General features: G+C 48.7%; 1 protein-coding gene across 3 annotated transcripts in view; it reads right to left on the bottom strand.

Moving 5' to 3' along the window:
* LOC130375580 (collagen alpha-1(V) chain-like) overlaps window positions 1-14,240 on the bottom strand; it is a 55,570-nt gene that overhangs the window by 10,212 nt on the left and 31,118 nt on the right. For all 3 annotated transcript variants that reach the window (XM_056582587.1, XM_056582589.1, XM_056582590.1), the window contains 27 exons: window positions 14,006-14,050; window positions 13,163-13,216; window positions 13,008-13,052; window positions 12,361-12,414; window positions 11,517-11,561; window positions 10,660-10,713; window positions 10,079-10,186; window positions 9,690-9,743; window positions 9,434-9,487; window positions 8,267-8,311; window positions 8,032-8,085; window positions 7,866-7,910; window positions 7,696-7,749; window positions 6,539-6,592; window positions 5,796-5,849; window positions 5,156-5,353; window positions 4,741-4,794; window positions 4,099-4,206; window positions 3,510-3,617; window positions 3,058-3,111; window positions 2,683-2,736; window positions 2,453-2,560; window positions 1,679-1,732; window positions 969-1,022; window positions 747-800; window positions 306-359; window positions 113-220 (listed from right to left, as the gene is read on the bottom strand). In XM_056582587.1, coding sequence (XP_056438562.1) covers window positions 113-220; window positions 306-359; window positions 747-800; window positions 969-1,022; window positions 1,679-1,732; window positions 2,453-2,560; window positions 2,683-2,736; window positions 3,058-3,111; window positions 3,510-3,617; window positions 4,099-4,206; window positions 4,741-4,794; window positions 5,156-5,353; window positions 5,796-5,849; window positions 6,539-6,592; window positions 7,696-7,749; window positions 7,866-7,910; window positions 8,032-8,085; window positions 8,267-8,311; window positions 9,434-9,487; window positions 9,690-9,743; window positions 10,079-10,186; window positions 10,660-10,713; window positions 11,517-11,561; window positions 12,361-12,414; window positions 13,008-13,052; window positions 13,163-13,216; window positions 14,006-14,050 — 1,827 coding nt within the window. The remainder of the gene's footprint in view (window positions 1-112; window positions 221-305; window positions 360-746; window positions 801-968; window positions 1,023-1,678; window positions 1,733-2,452; window positions 2,561-2,682; window positions 2,737-3,057; window positions 3,112-3,509; window positions 3,618-4,098; window positions 4,207-4,740; window positions 4,795-5,155; window positions 5,354-5,795; window positions 5,850-6,538; window positions 6,593-7,695; window positions 7,750-7,865; window positions 7,911-8,031; window positions 8,086-8,266; window positions 8,312-9,433; window positions 9,488-9,689; window positions 9,744-10,078; window positions 10,187-10,659; window positions 10,714-11,516; window positions 11,562-12,360; window positions 12,415-13,007; window positions 13,053-13,162; window positions 13,217-14,005; window positions 14,051-14,240) is intronic.

Here is a 14,240-nt window from a genome sequence, read left to right as displayed (position 1 = left end):
ATGACGACTTCACCTTGTATAGTGTGTGTGTGTGTGTGTGTGTGTGTGTGTGTGTGTGTGTGTGTGTGTGTGTGTGTGTGTGTGTGTGTGTGTGTGTGTGTGTGTGTGTTACCGGGTTTCCTTTAGGTCCGTCGTCTCCTGGTCTTCCTCGTCCTCCGGATGGACCGGATAGTCCCGGTTGTCCCGACTCTCCCTTCTCCCCTCGCTCTCCACGGGGACCCTGCCATTGGGCCAAAGCACTGTCAGTCACCTCTGTGGACCAATCAGGGCCCTCTCATGGTGTTAAGGGGGGCGGGGACACTCACCTTCTTCCCTGGCTCTCCTCCAATACCCGGGGGTCCGCCCTCACCCGCCTCTCCCTGTCAGACACACGGCGTAGCGTAGCATAGCATCGCGTGTAGCGTAGCGTAGGGTAGCATAGCGTCGCGCAGATCATAGCATAGCATGTCATAGCATATGGGGGAACAGAGCAGAATAGAGTGCAAAAGTATAGTGTAGCATAGGGCGTAGCATATAGCATAGCATAGCATAGCATCGTGTAGGGCAGAAGAGCATAGAATAGCACAGGAGAGAAAGAAATGCATCACGTTAATATCAATTACGAACGTCATAATGTGTGTAACAAATAGTATATAGTATAATGTATACTGTATGCTATGTAAAACATGGTATATAGTATAATGTATACTGTATGTAACATTGTTTATAGCCTACAGTTGAGTGTATGTGAGCTGTGGTGTGCGTACCTTCTCTCCCAGGGGTCCAGGGTTACCTATCCCACCGGGGGGTCCTTGGGGACCCTGAGATGGGGCGGGGGGGCGAGGGGGAGGGGGGGGGGGGGGAGAAAACGAGGCGTTACATCATCAACGCACCGCCGTTAGCATCGTATCCTAGCGTAGCTTCACAGGGGTCATAGGTCAACAGAGAACACCAACAGGATGACCTGAGAAGGACCGGTCGGTACTCACATCAGCGCCGCTGGAACCAGCAGGGCCGCGTGGGCCAGGAGGTCCGGGGGGGCCCTGCAACACAGACACACGCTAGCTCACAGCGCTAGGTCACGTAGCAGGGCTCACATCGCTGGGTTACCTGGCATGGCTAACATCACTAGGTCACGTAGCATGGCTAACATCGCTAGGTCACGTAGCATGGCTCACAGCCCCAGGTCACGTAGCATGGCTATCATCGCTAGGTTATGTATCATGGCTCACATTGCTAGGTTATGTAGCATGGCTCACAGCGCTAGTTCCCGTAGCATGGCTCACAGCGCTAGGTTATATAGCATGGCTAACATTTCTAGGTTACATAACATGGCTAACATTGCTAGGTTATGCAGCATCGCTAGGTTATGTAGAATGGCTAACATCGCTAGGTTGTATAGCATGGCTCACATGGCTAGGACACGTAGCATGGCAAACATCACTGGGTTATGTAGCACGGCTAATATTGCTAGCTTACCTAGCATGGCTCACATCGCTAGGTTATGTAGCATGGCTCATATCGCTAGTAACGTAGCATGGCTCATATGCTCGGCAACAGAGCACAGCTAATATACTAGGCTACCCGGCATGACTATTATCAATAGACTACACAGCATTGGTAATATTATAGGCTACACAGAGTTCCCAGGGCTGACCCCCTTCTCTCCCAGTACTACAGACCAGGGTGGGGTACGTACCATGGGTCCAACATCGCCGGTCTCACCCTTCTCTCCGGAGGGTCCTGGAAGGCCCTGTTGGCAAGAACACACACATGAACCCCTGCTCACTGGGAACGAACTGGGATAAAGGATGTAGCTGTGATAGAGGACGGACTGTAGCTGTGATAAAGGACGGACTGTAGCTGTGATAAAGGACAGACTGTAGCTGTGATAGAGGACAGACTGTAGCTGTGATAGAGGACAGACTGTAGCTGTGATAGAGGACAGACTGTAGCTGTGATATAGGACGGACTGTAGCTGTGATAAAGGACAGACTGTAGCTGTGATAGAGGACAGACTGTTACGAAGGACAGACTGTGATAAAGGACAGACTGTAGCTGTGATAAAGGACAGACTGTAGCTGTGATAAAGGACAGACTGTAGCTGTGATAAAGGAAAGACTGTTACGAAGGACAGACTGTAGCTGTGATGAGTACCAGCCTAACTGTGATAAAGCCCAGCCTAACTGTGATAAAGCCCAGCCTAACTGTGATAAAGCCCAGCCTAACTGTGATAAAGCCCAGCCTAACTGCGATATAGCCCAGCCTAACTGTGATAAAGACCAGCCTAACTGCGATATAGCCCAGCCTAACTGTGATAAAGCCCAGCCTAACTGTGATATAGCCCAGCCTAACTGTGATAAAGCCCAGCCTAACTGCGATATAGCCCAGCCTAACTGTGATAAAGCCCAGCCTAACTGTGATAAAGACCAGCCTAAAAGTTGTGGGAGGAGGTCCCTGAGGACCAACCAACCTGTAGTCCGATGGGTCCGGGGGCCCCGGGGAACCCTCTGGAGCCTTCGTCTCCCTTGGAGCCGAACGGCCCCTGCTGCCCCCTGAGTCCCAGCTCTCCATCAGCTCCCTGTCGGGCCCCGGCGAGGCACAAGAGTCCGTTAGTCGCTGAACACCAGTACTCTGCTGTACTGAGGGGCCCTCAACCAATGATGGGCCCCCAACGGTTCTGCTGGGTGCGTCGTTACTCACAGCGGATCCAGGCTGGCCCACGGGGCCCAAAGGTCCTGGTGGTCCGGGAGGGCCCTGTCCGCAACACAAACACAATCAGTACCGGGTCAGAACCACTCCCCCCCCCCCTTCTCCCTCCCCCCCCCCCCGTCTTAAAGCAGCACTAGGACTCACGTGCTCGCCCTTGCCTCCCCCCCCCCCCCCGTCTTAAAGCAGCACTAGGACTCACGTGCTCGCCCTTGCCTCCCTTCGCCCCCCGTCTTAAAGCAGCACTAGGACTCACGTGCTCGCCCTTGCCTCCCTCCCCCCCCCCCGTCTTAAAGCAGCACTAGGACTCACGTGCTCGCCCTTGCCTCCCTCCCCCCCATCCCGTCTTAAAGCAGCACTAGGACTCACGTGCTCGCCCTTGCCTCCCTTCGCCCCCTTCTGGCCGTGCTCTCCAACTTCACCCTGGAGGGACAACAACACAAACAACGTGAACAAACAACACAAACACACAAAACGCAATGCACACTATGCAGCCCATAACACAACATTGACGGAGCACACACACACATACACGCACCACAGGACAAACGACACAACAAACGACAGTATAGTATAACGACAAAAATATATTAAAAAAAGCTGTCAAGTTTAGCGAGGTACGTCAAGCTTACCGAGGTACGTCAAGTTTAGCGAGGTACGTCGAGTTTAGCGAGGTACGTCGAGCTTAGCGAGGTACGTCAAGCTTAGCGAGGTACGTCAAGCTTAGCGAGGCAGGTCAAGTTTAGCGAGGTACGTCAAGCTTAGTGAGGTACGTCTGGGTTTATAATATCGATCTAGTTCTGAGTGGTTCTGGTACTGGCCTTGTCTCCGTCCTCTCCGGGCACCCCAGGGGTTCCTGCGGCTCCGGGCAGACCAACGGGCCCCTGGACTCCATCTCGTCCTGCTGGCCCCAGAGGACCCTTCTCACCCTGAGAGACACACAACCGCCTGTTAGCGCTACCACTTCCTGCCAGCGCTCGGACTTCCTGCCAGCGCTAGGACTTCCTGCCAGCGCTAGGACTTCCTGTCAGCTCTACAGCTGCCTTTCAGCAGTTAAACTTCCTGTTAGCAGTTTGACTATCGCTAGTTACTAAACTAACTGTAATTTATGAAATGAACTGTCACTAACACAATATTCCCTGTTAGCAGTTCAACTTCTCGTTCACAGTTTTGCTTCCTGTTAGCGGTCAAACATCATATTCACTGTTGGACTTAGTGTTAGCTATTGAACATCCTGTTATCTATTGAACATCCTGTTATCAGTTGAACTTCCTGTTATCAGTTGAACTTCCTGTTATCTATTGAACAGCCTGATATCAGTTGAACTTCCTGTTATCAGTTGAACTTCCTGTTATCAGTTGAACTTCCTGTTATCAGTTGAACTTCCTGTTGAATCCTTCCTATACTCACAGGTCCTCCTTTCTCCCCAGCGTTTCCGGGGGGCCCCTGGGGGCCTGGTCGGCCGGGGGGTCCGATGGGGCCAGCGGTGCCGGCGCCTCCTCTCTCTCCGGGGGACCCCTGGAGACAGAACCCCAGAACCACAGGTGAGACCCCGCCCCCACGCCAACGGCAGAACCTCCCTCCACAACGGGCTTCAGAGGAAGGATGAACGGCGCCCAACATGGTGGTCATCATACCGGGTGACTGGAGGGTCTACTGCTGCTACTGAGACTATTCACTGTTCAGTCAACAACCAGACCCTCGTAACCACGGTGACTGGAGGGTCTACTGCTACTACTGAGACTATTCACTGTTCAGTCAACAGCCAGACCCTCGTAACCACGGTGACTGGAGAGCTAACAGGTATTCCAACATGCTATGGACATCGGGGAATCGAACAAATGTATTTTTGTGTGATTATTATTCTTGATTAGACAACAGTCTTGTAGAGGCATTAGTCCTGGTAAAACAACAGTCTTGTCCAGAAAACCGTCTCAGAGTAACAACAGTCTTGTTTAAACAACATTCTTGTTTGGACAACAGTCTTGTGGAGACAGGTTGACGGGGTCTGGTCTGTAGTTAGGGGTGGGGGGGGGGTCTGTCAGGACGTACCGCGGGTCCGGGGGGTCCAGCAGGTCCTTCGCTTCCCTTCAAACCACCGCCTCCCTGGGGAACGAAACACCAAGAGATTAACGCAGATTACAGATTATACTCCTGTAGATTTAATATCACCCAGATTCAAAATCCTGGAGTTTTAATATCACCCATATTACAGATTATAATCCTGTAGTTTTATTATCACCCAGATTACAGATTATAAATCCTATATTTTTAATAGCACCCAGATTACAGATTCTAATCCTGTGTTTTTAATAGCATCCAGATTACAGATTATAATCTTATATTTTTAATAGCACCCAGATTACAGGTTATAATCCTGTAAATTTAACAGCACCCAGATTACAGATTTTAAGATTGTAGCCTGACTACAGTCATGGCCTGTCCCTCTCCATAGACCCAGACTCACGGGGGTGCCGGGCAGGCCTCGCTCCCCAGGGAAGCCCCTCAGGCCTGCGGGTCCGTCCTTGCCAGGGCCTCCTGCTGGACCGGGGTCTCCCTTGGTGCCCTCTTTCCCTGAAGGTCCTGACAGACCCTGCTCCCCAGGGGGTCCCGGGGGCCCTGGGTGGCCCCGCTCTCCCAATGGACCGGTCTCTCCTGACGGGCCCTGGGGGGACGGAGGGGAGGGTGGAGGGGGAGGAGGAAGAGGAGAGGGGGAGAGGAGGAAGAGGAGAGGGGGACAGGTGGAGGAAGAGGAGGAAGAGTTGGAGGAAGAGGAGGAAGAGGAGAGGAGGAAGAGGAGGAGGCGGAGAGGAGGTGGAGAGGGGGAGGAAGAGGAGGAGGAAGATGAGGAAGAGGAGGAGAGATGGAGGAAGAGGAGGAGGAGAGATGGAGGAAGAGGAGGAGGAAGAGGAGGAGAGATGGAGGAGGAGAGGAGGAGAGGTTGAGGAAGAGGACGAGAGATGGAGGAGGAGGAGAGGTGGAAGAGGAGGGCAAGTTGATGAATGAGTCCATAAGAGCAGCAGTGTCGTCTACTAGTCTAATAATACACGACTGCCGGTGGTGAAGGTAAAGTAAAATGATATAAGATAGAACCTTCTGGAACGTACCTGAGGTCCGACAACTCCAGGGGGTCCTGGTGGTCCCACTTTACCTTGGAAACCCTGAGGAGCAGAACGCACTCAGAACACACCTTCACCTGGTTTAGGCCCAATCCCATTCTACCCCTTACGCCTTCCCCTTACCCCTTCCCCTTCCCCCTTCCCCCTTACCCCTTCCCCTTCCCCTTACCCCTTACCCTTCCCCTTCCCCTTACCCCTTACCCTTACCCCTTCAAAACAAGGGGGAGGGGTAAGGGGAAGGGGTAAGGGGGAGAATTGGGATTGGGGCCTAATATACCTCCACCTAACCTAGAATACACAATAAACTAATATATAATACGCCATGAACTAACCTATGATATACTTTACCCCCGAAGACCAGAATACAGTCAGAAAAGACATTCAACTGGTATAGCTTAAACTAACCTAGAATAAACCATAAACTAATGTATGATATACTTAACCCCTAAAGACCAGAATAGAGGCACCAGAAGAGTTAACCTTCATCTGGTTTAACATACCTTCAACTCATTATGTATACCTCAAACATACATAAACACCTTGACCGCATCTACCTTAAACTAATATATATTATAGCTTCAAGTCATGCACATAATATACCATCCACTGATATATGTTACACCTTAAAGTTACATAATGTACCTTAAATGTGAATATAATTATCCTTCAACAAACCCAACAGATCTTAGATCTGTTGTAGATGAACTACAAGGCACTTATTGAAGCCTCACCACTTCTCCTCTCTGTCCTGGGTGACCGGGCAGTCCGTCTTTCCCTGGAGGGCCCTGAAAGAACAACAGCATGGCGTCACAGACCACTCAGACCCCTGGATCCACGATGGGGAGCCTAGCCAGGACTACTGAACACTGAACTGGACTTTGGGATGTCAGAATCTGACAAGGTTTAAGTCTTAGTCCAAGTTTGAATTAGTTCCACTTGTGTTTGAAGAAGTTTGGTGTTGAGGAATACATTTAAAAGGACACCCCCAACCCTAAAACTACTACTCCAAATCTCCAGCCAAATACACAAAGCTTTAAAAGTCAGATGAGATGTAAATATGGACGCAATTGTCCCTCTATGGGTCCAAAGTGTGGACTAGATATGTTATAAGTAGTTTGGTACCTTAGCTTGGTCAAGTCATTTCATGTAGTTTAGTTCTGTGTTTAAGTGTGTATTTTAAGTGTTGATTAGTCATGTCATGAGTAGTTTGTGTTTAAGTGTGTATTTTAAGTGTTGATTAGTCATGTCATGAGTAGTTTGGTGTCTAAGCTTGTGTTTAAGCGTGGACAAGACAGGTCATGTTATGAGTGTTTAAGAACAAGCGTGTGTTTAAACGTGTTTGTTTAAGAGTGTGTTTAAGAGGTTGTTTAAGAGTGTGGGTTTAAGTGTGTGTGTTTAAGCTTGTGTTTAAGCGTGTTTGTTTAAACTTATTTAAGCATGTGTTTAAGCGTGTGTTGAAGCGTGTGTTTAAGCGTGTGTTAAAGTGTGCGTTTAATTGTGTGCTTAAGTGTGTGTGCAAGTGTCTGTGTTTAGGTGTTTGTTTAAGCGTGTGTGTTTAAGGCTGTGTTTAAGCGTGTGTGTTTAAGTGTGTTTAAGGGTGTGTTTAAACGTGTGTGTTTAAGCGTGTGTTTAAGCGTGTGTTTAAGCGTGTGTTTAAGCGTGTGTTTAAGCGTGTGTTTAAGCATGTGTTTAACCAGTGTTTAAGCATGTGTGCCAAGGCTTGTGTGTTTAGGAGTGGGTTTAAGCAGATGTTTAAGTGTGTCTGTTTAATCTGTGTCTAAGCGTGTGTGTCTAGGCGTATGTTTTTAAGCGTGTGTTTAACCAGGGTTTAAGCATGTGGTTAAATGCGTGTTTAGGCGTGTGTTTGAGCGTTTAAGCGGGGTCTTACGGGAGGTCCTTTGGGTCCGGGGAATCCGTTGGCTCCCTGGGCGCCGGGCAGACCCTGAGAACACAAAAAGGTTTAGTGTTACAGCGACTCAGCGTTCTAGCGTTACAGTGAATCAGCGTTTATTATGAGGGCCGAAAACGAGTGTGAGGAAGAAGGGGTCCGACACCTACCCTCTCTCCTAGTGGTCCGTGGGGTCCGTCACTTCCTGAGGTTCCCTGGAAAACAAGATGGAGGGGAGCTTAAGAGATGGGGTAAAAACAGCGATGTAACAAAGTTGTAGCGTGATGAAGAGGATGTCGTGAACTATGGTTTATAACTCGTGATGGAAGGGCGTACCTTGGCTCCGGATTTACCGGTACCCCCCCTTGGCCCTCTCTGTCCTCTGGGTCCCTGAGAGAGAGAGAGAGAGAGAGAGAGAGAGAGAGAGAGAGAGAGAGAGAGAGAGAGAGAGAGAGAGAGAGAGATGGATGGACAAAATAAAGAAATAGTTAGTGGGTGAATGCTTGGGTTTTTAACGAACCATTCATTTGTTGATCAAAAATCGAAATGGATGGATGAATAATCTCCGTACCGTTGGTCCTCTCTGTCCTCGTGGTCCAGCTTTGCCGCCCAGACCCTGAGGAGAGACAAGAAGAACTCATGATCCTGGTGGATCTCCCTCTACCCGGATCCTATACATCAAGACCTCCTTCTGAAGCAGCGTTTGATTGGCTGCTGTTGGGAAAAATAACCTGCTGAGTACATCACATGTACATTATAAATATAGCTAACTCCTACCCTAGCCTGATGAGCACATCACATGGACACATTACAATATAGTCAACTCTTGCTCTAACCCAACGAACACAAACATGATAATATATAGTCAGGTCAAGGCCGGAGCTGAAGGCCCCATCTCCCAGGCAGGCAGATGGTGGACACTCAGACAATGCACCAGTCATCCTCAAGAACGGGAGAGCCACATTCATTTATCACACAGGAGACATTTTGAGAGCTCTTCCCCATTAGGAGGAACCAAGAGATACCCCTGCCCACACCAGGGGCCTGAGAGCCACATTAAATTATCACACACGAGACACTTTGGGGGGGCACTCCCCCGTTTTAATTTATCACACCGGAGACACGAGGAGCTCTCCCCCGTTACGAAGCTCTCCCAGGGCCTGGGAGCCAAGACCAAGCAAAACACACAGAACCACACACACCTCAAACGCACACACCTCATCGAGAGGAGGATACAGCATAAAAACTGTACCACACAGGGACTCTGCCCCCTTCTTCTGAAGCAGACCTTCCACGGAGGCGAAGCTCCGGACGAACCATCAGCGCTGATTAGGGACTTAGACATATTCGATTTCTCACGCTTTATGACTCTGTATAACGGTTGCCACTTTACTTAATAAATCCAAGGTCCTCGTGCCGACAGACTTTATTACCTCTCCGTCTCATTTCATCTGGTCCAGTAACTAGACAGACCGTTTTTCCCCACACTGCCATCCTTGATTGACTCCAAGAACGATGTCCCCGCCCATTTCCTTTTTTTGACCTTCCTGCATTCATTTCTGCACAGGTTCCTCGGACTAAGTCTCCACCCCCGCACCTCCACCCTCCCACCAGACCTCCACCCCCCCCTCAGACCTCCACCCCCCCCCTCAGACCTCCTCCTCCCCACCTGGGGTCGGAGGGGGAGGTGGCACCCCAGACACGCGTCAGCCAGCTGGTGTCATCAGCCCGTACTCACCCTGGCTCCCTTCTCTCCGTTTGACCCGGGGAACCCAGGGAATCCAAGAGAACCCTGGAGAACATGGGAAAGAGGGGAATGAAAGGATGAATCCAGACAGGGGAGTGAGAGTGAATGAAATGTAAAGGGGGAAGATTTATTAATGAGTTAATAACTTGAGTAAGTGAGGGGGTGAATGAAATGAATGAGGAAAGTGAGGGAGTGAAGTGAACGACTGAATGAGTAAGTGAGGGAGTGAAGTGAGGGGGAGTCGTACCTTCGGCCCTTGTCTTCCAGGATAACCAGGAAGGCCGGGAACGCCAAGTTTTCCCTGGAATCAGACGATCAGGATAAACGATGAGACAAGGTAAAGGCATCAATCAATCAATCAATATATATATATATATATATATTCTACCCATCCAGGGGCCATCTTGCTCTCTGATCAGACCATGGGCGTCGGGGATCGCACCCAGAACCTTTGGTCTGGGGGTCCCCCACTGACCCCCTACTGATAATAAAACCTGTGTGTGTGTGTGTGTGTGTGTGTGTGTGTGTGTGTGTGTGTGTGTGTGTGTGTGTGTGTGTGTGTGTGTGTGTGTGTGTGTGTGTGTGTGTGTGTGTGTGTGTGTGTGTGTGTGTGTGTACCGAACCCACAGAACCCACCTTCTCTCCGACCAGACCGATGGGTCCCAGTTCACCCGGGGGCCCCACGCGGCCCTTGGGCCCCTCGGGACCGTCCTCCCCCCTGGGGCCTGGGACGCCCAGCTCGCCCTGTTGCCATGGAAACGCACGGACACGGGCGTTAGACGTAAACCCGGACTTCAGGCCCGAGACAGCGTCGCAGCCCGTCACTCAGGCATGTGCACTGTACAGTGTTTTACATATTTTAGTATTGTTTTAATTTGAGAATTTGGGGTATTTTAGGTGTTTTGTATATCCTACTATTTTAGCATTGTATTGATTTGTTACTCTGTTGTGAACGTCTCTTTATAAATAGGGTTTGGGTAAATCTCCACCTAGTGGACAATGCAGCCATTGCAGCTGTACAGTCGAACCGAATACAATTATTAAAATCTGATGACTTGATTGACATTTATGATTGATCTAAAACATACTAGTAATAATGTCATAAATTTGACAGCTTAAAGAAAAATCGAAGGAAAATCAAATCCTATTTTTATTCTCTTTCAAGCGTTGACATAAATGCTAGATTGAACGTGTCGACCCTCCATGTTTCAACTCACCCTCTCTCCTTTGACTCCAAAGTCTCCCTTAACTCCTGGGAAACCATCCTCCCCCTGAAAACACAACAGACCGTGAACCACAAACACAACAGACCGTGAACCACAAACACAACAGACCGTGAACCACCAACACAACAGACCGTGAACCACAAACACAACAGACCGGGAACCACAAACACAACAGACCGGGAACCACAAACACAACAGACCGTGAACCACCAACACAACAGACCGTGAACCACCAACACAACAGACCGGGAACCACCAACACAACAGACCGGGAACCACAAACACAGCAGACCGTGAACCACAAGCACAACAGACCGTGAACCACAAACACAGCAGACCGTGAACCACAAAACACCGAAAAAATGTAACTTTTCCCTTCGTAATATGTGGTGATAAATATGTAAAGGTTTGCTATAAAAAAGTAGTGATTGGAGCTGAGAGATTCAGCGCTCAGAGTTGATTAACAAACGGCCATTTTGTTAGTTTAGGACTAACAAACGTAATTTCACTCAGAGTCCAACGTAATATCGGTTCTTCTATTTGTCTTGTACGTTGTAAATGACAATGAAGCTGACTTTGCTTTGACATTGATTCCAGCAGTTTGATCGTAGAACAATGAATATATACAAGTTAGAAGAGGCTTTTATACACAGCCTCTTACAGGGAATACGGAGACTAGTCACGAGGAGCAGGTAGGGGTTAAATCTCATGCTGAAGGATAATAACAGGCGGCCTACAAATATCAGGGTTCAAACCCAGAAACTTTCTCAGGGAGGTGACCAGTGTCGCCACTGGCGTCAGTCCGGTCTGTCACGAGTCGTACGGAGACACTGAGAAGCTCCACTCACCTTCTCTCCTTTGTGTCCCTTCAGACCGCGAATGCCTTGAGTTCCCTGAGAGGAGACGAACAGCAGAGGTCAACCAAACAGACAACCTCAGACCGACAACATCAGAGAGACAACATCAGAGCTGGTTGGGGAGTCTAGCCACTGGTCTGGACCATGATGAGCAGAACCCAGGATCTTATCATGAAGCGCACAAGTAGAACACATCATTGGGGATGTTCAATCGTTCAATACTAACAAATAGTAAAAATCTAAGAGGAATCGAGTGAAGGAATGTGAACTCACACCTCGTTATCCTAGCTTACATAATGAGAACAAAACTATAATCTATGTGCATGTTGTTTGGTGTAAAGATGAACATTAAATACTTCAGATTTAACCAACAGTTTTTGTGATTACGTTACATCTGTTCGTTACCAATATTGAAACAACAAAATGAAGTCATTTTCCTGTATGTTCTGAGTATCCCTGCAGTCCCTTAAGGTACCACTGGGGGCAGTGTGGCCCGCTGGGGGAATCACTGCTTAGCATGGTCTGATGAGACCATGCTAGGATATGGACCATGGACCATGGACCATTGACCATAGACATTAGACCATGGACCATAAACAATAGACCATAGACCATGGGCCATGGAACATAGACCATAGATCATGGACCATAGCCCATAGACCATGGACCATAGATATTAGACCATAGACCATGGACCATGGACCATAGATATTAGACCATGGACCATAAACATTAGACCATTGACCATAGACCATAGACATTAGACCATAGACCATGGACCATGGACCACGGATCAAGGACTATAGACGAAGGACCACGATGGGCTCCTGCTCACCTTGAGTCCTCGGGGCCCTGGGTACCCTATCGTCCCCTGGGGGCCGCTGGGGCCCTGAGAGACGGAGGGAGAGAAAGAGGAGGACACAAAGAAAGACAAACCAAGAGAAAATGATCAACGCAGCTCACAGGGAAACAAAATAAACGTTCACAACCACACTAAGAAATATTTTTAACAACTTTCAGAAAATTTCCAAAACATGTTTGACTGCTTCCGGAAGGGTCCTGAGCAGAGCTCAGACCAAGCCACAAGGTGTATGTTGTACGTCCTGGTCCTTAAAAGTAGTACTTAGCATCGTGTAGCATCTTACCCTAGCTGTCTCTGTTGTACACGGGGAATGGGTTAACCTACCGATAATTATTGCTTGGCACTCGGTTCTATGAACATTCTTACTGTACCGACAGTGATACGTTGTTTCTCTTTCTTCTGACAAATGTACTTATTGTAAATCGCTTTGGATTAAAGCGATGAATGTAAAGGTATCGATGGAAACAGCCACTCCCCCCTGGAGCTGAGTCTCAGGTCAACACCGAGAGGTCAAAGGTCAGTGCCCCATAGGACCTCATCCCATGTCAGGCCTGTGGTTTTGGGACACCAGGTGTATCCAGGTGTATCCAGGTGTGCCCGAGGTGTGTTGGGAGACCCACCTGGTTCCCCTTGGTTCCAGAGGGGCCCTCCTTTCCTGGGTGACCCTAAGAGAGCAGCGTCCAAGAGGTCAAAGGTCAGTATTACAGCGAGGTCAAGACACTGTACTGTACTGTATCTTTGTGATTGGTGTGAGTGGACGGGATGGGGTGCCTACCGGGGGGCCGTCGGCTCCGGGCATCCCTGGGAGCCCCGGTTTGCCTGTTGGGCCCTGGAGGAGAACAGAGGAACGTTAGCAGAGCTGCCCTGTAACCCTCCTGCTCACCACAGGGGGCGCTGTGAGTCAGACGCTGCCCTGTAACCCTCCTGCTCACCACAGGGGGCGCTGTGAGTCAGACGCTGCCCTGTAACCCTCCTGCTCACCACAGGGGGCGCTGTGAGTCAGACGCTGCCCTGTAACCCTCCTGCTCACCACAGGGGGCGCTGTGAGTCAGACGCTGCCCTGTAACCCTCCTGCTCACCACAGGGGGCGCTGTGAGTCAGACGCTGCCCTGTAACCCTCCTGCTCACCACAGGGGGCGCTGTGAGTCAGACGCTGCTAGGGTCAGGGTTACGGTTAGTTCACTGTTTATTATTAGCTCAATCTTTGAGCTGGACTTTATTTTAAGATTAACTTTATTTTTAGTGTAGTTTGGCTGCACTCAGCTTCATTTATCAAGGCTTTTCAGTCAACTTTGTAGAATATTTCAGTCAATAAGGTGAACATTTTGTCCCAGGTCTTCAGCTATATTTTATTTGCAAATTGGTTAGCTAAACTTTGAGTACATCTGCATCCTCATCAGCAAAGAATTATCTTTGATGTATCAATCACTGTTTATATTTTCAATGTCTAAATGATAAATACCTATGCTATAATATGATCAATGTCTATATTATCACTATCAATATTATCTATATCAATATTATCAATATCTGCTATCATTATCTAGGTTATCAATTTATATAATCACTATCTATGACATTAAAAGCTTCATGATCAATATCTATTTGTATCAATCACCTTCTCCCCTGGTGGTCCAATGGCTCCTTGAGGTCCTGGCATGCCCTGAAAAAAACACACACACACACACACACACACACACACACACATTTGAATTTTTATTAATTTATATAATATTTTAGTGATATATATTATATCATCAAAGTGTATTGTGGGCTCATATTATATATTATATATAATACATCATATATCAATCATATCCTATATAATGTCTATCATATCATATAGGGCACAT

This window comes from Gadus chalcogrammus, chromosome 22, assembly GCF_026213295.1.
Source record: "Gadus chalcogrammus isolate NIFS_2021 chromosome 22, NIFS_Gcha_1.0, whole genome shotgun sequence".
NCBI classification, from domain to species: Eukaryota; Metazoa; Chordata; class Actinopteri; order Gadiformes; family Gadidae; genus Gadus; species Gadus chalcogrammus.
Note: the sequence above shows the minus strand (reverse complement) of the source record. Positions and strands in the feature narration are given on the sequence as shown.